This window comes from Sinocyclocheilus anshuiensis, unplaced genomic scaffold (assembly GCF_001515605.1).
Source record: "Sinocyclocheilus anshuiensis isolate Anshui unplaced genomic scaffold, SAMN03320099.WGS_v1.1 scaffold694, whole genome shotgun sequence".
Classification (NCBI taxonomy): Eukaryota; Metazoa; Chordata; class Actinopteri; order Cypriniformes; family Cyprinidae; genus Sinocyclocheilus; species Sinocyclocheilus anshuiensis.
In genome coordinates, this window is record NW_015542477.1 from 6,645 (window position 1) to 12,921 (window position 6,277).

A 6,277-nucleotide genomic window follows, 5' to 3' on the forward strand; every position below is an offset into this window, starting at 1 on the left:
TTGGCTTGTTTAGTTAACACTCGAAGGTGATTGGGCTCTCGGGCGAGATCCCAATTCGTCAGTCACGACTGACATAACGTCGAACGTGACTGACTGAAAGGGAACTTGGAGTTCCCTGGTGAAATTTTTAAAATATTTAAGCAGTAATATATACAATATAAGCAGTATATCAACAGTTAATCAGTCTTGTTTGATGCATTTTATGTATATTAAAACGTTAATAATAATGAAAGATTGTGCTTGATAAATAATTGATCAAGGATTTTTGGTTTTGTCTTTATGAAATCAGGACAGTATCATTTTGTAATTTTTGACTTTAATTTTAACATAGAAATTAAAAGCATGTTCATCATCCAGTAGAAGTGCAATCAAGTCTCTATATGTCTGAATTTTATATATATTTTTTTTTTTTTTAGCACATTTATAGGATAGAAAGATGAGTGTCATATCATAGACCACCTAACCAGAGCACAAATCAGTTTAACAGCTGGTAAACATTTGTTGTAGACTTTGTGGGTAGAAATAAAAATTCAAGCCCATCTTACCTCGTATCATGCATAAAGAGATAAGAAGTTTATAAATTGGCTCTGTCATCAAAAAATCCTGTGCAGTATACTGTAGTTTTATTTCACTAACGGTAGTAACTGCAGGACTGTTTAAGTGAACATGTATAGGATAATTAATGGAGAGCTGCTCTTATGTTTAGAGTAGATTGGATGGAGTGATGAAGTTGGTTCTGATACTCTTTATAGGAGTAATGAACTGCTTCGATAAAGCAGTTTATTGTGCTTATAAAGAGTAATTATGACCGTATTTTGTTTAAGTGTTGACTTTCAGCATGTCTTCCTCGATTTTTCTGTCAGAATGCATCTGTGACAAGCTGCGGCTATGCTATTTACATTTATATTTACATTTAGTCATTTAGCAGACGCTTTTATCCAAAGCGACTTACAATTGGGGAAAAAATGTGTAAAAAAATGTAAAATTAAACATTGCAACCAACTTTGGAACTCAACTAAAATTGAGTCATAGAATACTAGATGTTAGATAAGAAGGGCACATAAACATCTCGCATCTCTGATTTTAGTGTTGAAATTGCGTTTTTGGGTATTTTAAGACTTCTAGGTCATTGAATTTTCTTCTTGGTTTCGTTCTCTTTCACATGGCAACATTTGAAAGTGTACAAACATGTGTTTATTCAAGTCACATGCAAGTAAAACTGTCCTCTCATTGGTCAGAGTGCATCTGTTTATGTTTCTCATCGCAAGATGGATTGACAAGTTAGCTAAATAAGTTACTAAGTTAGCTAATTTTGTATTTTATCGGTTAAAGTGGGAATTAAGGAAATAAGAACATTGAGACAACAAACAACAAACCAAACTAAGAAAATGTGACAAGGTTCCGATTTACAAAACAAATGCTCCACATGAGCCAGGAGTGAAACAGCATAAAACTCCACACCAAATTTTAAAATCGGCATGAAATGGAAGTTGCAATAATCTTTTTGCCTTATTATGGCATCCAAGTGATACGAGTTCTCAAAAAAAAAACAAAAAAAAAAACAAGTAGGACGGGACTAAATTTAGTCTATTGGAAATTGATGGGATTGTTTTTGTTTCTACAATGTGACTCACATGATGCTGAAGGGAAGATTATTGTCCTGCCTTCACGTTGGTGAATACATCATGAGAGATTTTGATTAAAGATTGACCCTTTTCACATTCCTGGGGTCATAAACTCCACTACACCAAAACTACAACTAAAATAATTTTTGTATTCTCATTTGCACCAATAATGTCTATGACTTTCCAAAAGATGCAAAATGCAAAATCAAAGGGGTCCATGCTGCCTTAAAGATGAAATATGAGCCTTTAATTCATCCACTTTGGAAAAAAATGTACACCTCTATACACTGGAGAAAATAGATTAGGTACTATATGGATTACTATGTTTATATGTTGGATTGTTACATGTTGGATTATTATAGGCCTATGGATTATTATATGTTTACTTTAAATTTCTGCAGAGAAAAGTAGCCTATTATTTTTACCCAGAATAGTATGGAATGAACATTACTGAAATTACAAATGTAATTTCTGTTTCATTCATACTGAAAGCCAGAGAGTGCCCTTGCACAACTCAACATATGCATTGCAGAAAGAACCAAGCATAGGTCTTTGCAGGAAAGTAATGGGAGTTACTATACCAAATCAGTGGGCGAGGCCAAAACAGAGGGGCGTTTTCGACCATGTTACCTAATTGGCTGACGTCATAGTGACAGGGAAGGGGGATCATTTTCATTGCATGATTTAGAAACTCCCAGCAGTTGTAAAACACCCACAAAGTTAGAAACGCCCATGTTTGCTCTGCAGAGACCTCAATCTTGAAAGAAGTAAGGAATAATTGACGACGGGCTGTTTAATTATTAGAAAATAATACACACCCGTGGAGGTGATGCAGTCTCTACTAATAACGAAACTGTAAATTAATCTGCTTCAAGAACAGCGCTGTTATTATCTCGCTAGAGAGAAATATTATGTAGCTTTTAAGTTTCTAATCTAAACCATTTACTGAAAAAATTGTCAGCGCAGTACTGACAAAATGTTTCTGTGCACGTGTATGTTTCTGTGTGTGCGAGTTTGTGTCTGTACTCTATGTGTGTGCGTTTGTATTGGAGAGAGAGCGGGAGAAGGAAAGTATGTGCTTTAAAATGTGCTATAAAATGTAATTTTGTAGCAAAACCATGGAAATAATATAACTTATACTACGGGGCTGTTGAATGACTAAATCTGATTGCTTGAGGAACGTTCTAATGTGTGCAATTATTTTCAGGGAAATACACGGCTAGTAGCTCCAGGCAGGTCTTGATCACATTACAGGCATTACATGCCGATTTCGCCAAACAATTTCAGTTATTTCAAAGGTCCTTACTATGTGAATAGTTTGTGTACTAAGTAAAACCCAAGATATTATGTAATACATTGACATTTAGTCATTTAGCAGACACTTTTATCCAAAGCGACTAACAAATGAGGACAATAGAAGCAATCAAAACTAACAAAAGAGCAACAATATGTAAGTGCACTTTATTTCTGCATGAGTAAAAAAATAAATGAAGAAAAAAATGATATACATTTTTTAATTTGAGTTGATTTGACATTATAAAACTGACCCAGGATCTGTTAAAACCATTATAAAAGCAGTGTTTCGAAAGTGCCAATCACTGACCAACGATAAGTGTGTGTGAATATGACAAGTTTTGATTTAGTGTTGTCTTTCAGAAGAGTAATTTGTGTGTGTGTTTTACCTTTTGGTGCTGTAACAGCGGTGATGTTTTTCTGTGTTATAACAGTGGTGACTCTTTCTCTTCTTCTTGTAGCTGGATCTGGAGTTGTGCTCAAACTGTCTATAGATTTTACAGTGCTTGCATGTAATGTAGATGCATTGCCAACAGGTGGAGCAGAAGAGCTGCCAGTGAGAGGAGTGGGATGGCTGGTGTGTTTGGGTTGTAAGGTTGTCAGAGTGGCATTTGGTTTCACTGTGCTGGCTAGGAAGTGACCAGATTCTGATGTAGACACAGTGGTATCAGTGCTCCATGAGCTGGTCCCATTGGAGGTAAAGCTGCTCAGATGTTTGGTGGTCCTTACTGGAAAATTAGTTGTCATTCCTTCAGCAGAAATCATTATGGAAGGAAAAATGAAATATATAAAGAATGTATATTAAGAAATATTACATTTACATACTACAATACATATTACAATAATAATACAAACTTACATAGGTCAAGTGATTTGGAAAAAGGATTATTATATTAATTATATTATATTATATTATATATTATATATTATATTATATTATATTATTAGTATTGCATTAGACTACAATAAAACTAGACCTTAAAAGCTGTATGGAAGTGAAACAGTATTGGGAAGTTTGTGGTGTGAGTTTGCACAATGATAGCCCACCCTAAAAAATCATCACATGGATTTGTAATTTTAGACAGTTAATACACAACAAATGTTTTATTAAAACAATACTGCTTTAATATTTCATTTCAATCTTTTAATATTTCACGATCTTACCCTCATCCACTTATACTGCAAGTACTGTGAAGCTTTTACGATACAAGAAATCGCCACATCCTCACCAGCGCTGACGTTTAAAGGGCTGCTTGTGTTACACTCAATGCCATCAAGAACTGTTTGGAAAACCAGGAATTATTTTATATGGATTTGTTTATTTCTAAGAGCTTTTATTCGACAGACAATGATAAAAAATCATTCAAAAACCTTTTTAGGTGCAATTGATTTATATTCTCAGTACAAACACTCACAATTCACAGTCAGTTCGACGGTGGCATTGAGACCTTGCAGATTTGGGACTAACGAGTCCCATTCAGGTAAACAGATGTACACATCGCTGTCGTTTCTGGTGACATGTGGTAAAATGAACTCTCCGTTTGAGCTTTCCAGCCAAAATATCTTGTTCTGATGAGACGAATGAGATCAACACAACAGTTATAAACTGTGGCATATAGAAATGTGTATTTTTCCATCTGACTCACCTTTGAACGTCTCAGTTTATAACGGAGTGGTGGAGGGATCGCTGAACAAGTTATTTTCATATCATCCCCCTCTTTTATGAATCCATATGGATATGGCATCTTCACTGATGCTGGAGGCTCTGAAATTAGCAGACAGATGATGCTTATTTGATTTTAAATGTGAAATCAGGTTACAGTAAACAGTTTACCTGCGAATTGCAGCGTTGTGGTTCTGTTAATCGAGCCAATAGGATAGGAAGTAATTTCACAAATATAGTTTCCACTGTCATTCACTGTAACTTTATACAGGGTCAGGATTGAGCCTTGCAGCTTCCCAGTTTTTGAACTAGTAACTGTCTCCAGAAGAGGACCAGATTTAAAAAAATGTGTTGGGAACCCAGGATGGAACACAACAATCTTCTGATCGTTCTTCTCATTTCCTTTTTGCTGTTTAATCCATTCCACCTGGATAATTGTGATGCCATGCTCCTCTCCCACAATGCACTGCAGGCTGACGTTCTGTCCCTCCACAGCAGTTGCGATCGCATTATAATTTATGAGAACTCCGTATGTTCCTGATAAACCAATTTCAAAAGTGATAGATTACTTCATTGATATTCTAAAATATGTGTTATTGACAAGGTTTTACCAAGTGTAATTTGAAGTATAATTATATGTCCTTTGGGTCATAGAGACCTTAGTGAATAGGTCCGTTAAAACGTTAAAATAGTTTACAAAATATTTTTCAAGATAAAAAGTATTTATTTATTTTTACAAATGCCATTAATCACTGACCCATAAATATCATTACATTTAGGGGTGTCGCACCTCATGACATCTTACAGCCTGAGCTAACCTTGCCTTGTGAGGAAAAGATCACATTGTCTGATATTTTAAGAGATATATTGACCTTGACAGTCATGAGGGTAATTTCAGGATGTTTCTGCTTGATTGGGCCACAAGATTTCTTAACATTAATAAGCAGTGAAACAGTTTTGTTAAAAGATTAACAGTTTTGTTAAAAGATTATGCTTGATAAATACTTAAGTTCTTTTTTCAATAATTATTTTTTTAATGATGATTTTGTCTTTATTATGAAATCAGAACAGTTGCATCACACTGTCCCTTTTGTCTTTTTTATTTTAACATAAATTATAAACATGCTCATCATAGGATTATCTGTTAAATCACTATGTGTGAACTGCATTTTGAATGCTTTTTTTTTTTTTTTTAGTAAATAATAGATACTACATAAAGATGAGTGTCATGTCATAGAGTGTCTGTCTAACCACAGCACAGATCAGTAAAAAAGATAATAAACATTTTCTTTGTGGGTAGAAATAAAAATCCAAGCCCCTCTTACCTCGTATCATGCATAAAAAGATAAGAAGTTTATAAGTTGACTCTGTCATCAAAAAATCCATATCTGTGAGAACAACAGTCTTAACAGAGAGAGTCAAACATAAGCAGCAGCAGAAGCACAGGAAATGAGCTACACCACCACTTCTCTAGTCTTGTCTGTCTGAACCAACAGTTGCTTGGTTTCGCTTAAGCTGTGAAGTGCAGTCCCCCCCCCCAAGTGAACAGCAGAGGATACCTAATGGAGAGTTGCTGTTATGTTTAGAGTAGATTGGTGATGGAGTTGGTCCTGATACACTTTATAAGCACAATGAACTGCTTCAACAGGTAATTATGACCTTATTTTCTTATGTTGGCAGTCAAGTGTTGACAGTC

The 6,277-nt window shown here is 34.9% G+C and overlaps 1 protein-coding gene across 1 annotated transcript in view; it reads right to left on the bottom strand.

The window, feature by feature from the left end:
* LOC107693870 (uncharacterized) overlaps positions 1–6,038 on the bottom strand; it is a 12,639-nt gene extending 6,601 nt beyond the window's left edge. Inside the window, exons 1-7 of the mRNA XM_016493406.1 lie at positions 5,907–6,038; positions 4,753–5,118; positions 4,565–4,683; positions 4,334–4,487; positions 4,083–4,198; positions 3,891–3,903; positions 3,308–3,667 (exon numbers count right to left, since the gene is read on the bottom strand). Coding sequence (XP_016348892.1) covers positions 3,308–3,667; positions 3,891–3,903; positions 4,083–4,198; positions 4,334–4,487; positions 4,565–4,683; positions 4,753–5,118; positions 5,907–5,967 — 1,189 coding nt within the window. The 5' untranslated portion in view covers positions 5,968–6,038. The remainder of the gene's footprint in view (positions 1–3,307; positions 3,668–3,890; positions 3,904–4,082; positions 4,199–4,333; positions 4,488–4,564; positions 4,684–4,752; positions 5,119–5,906) is intronic.
* Between the last annotated feature and the right edge of the window lie 239 nt (positions 6,039–6,277).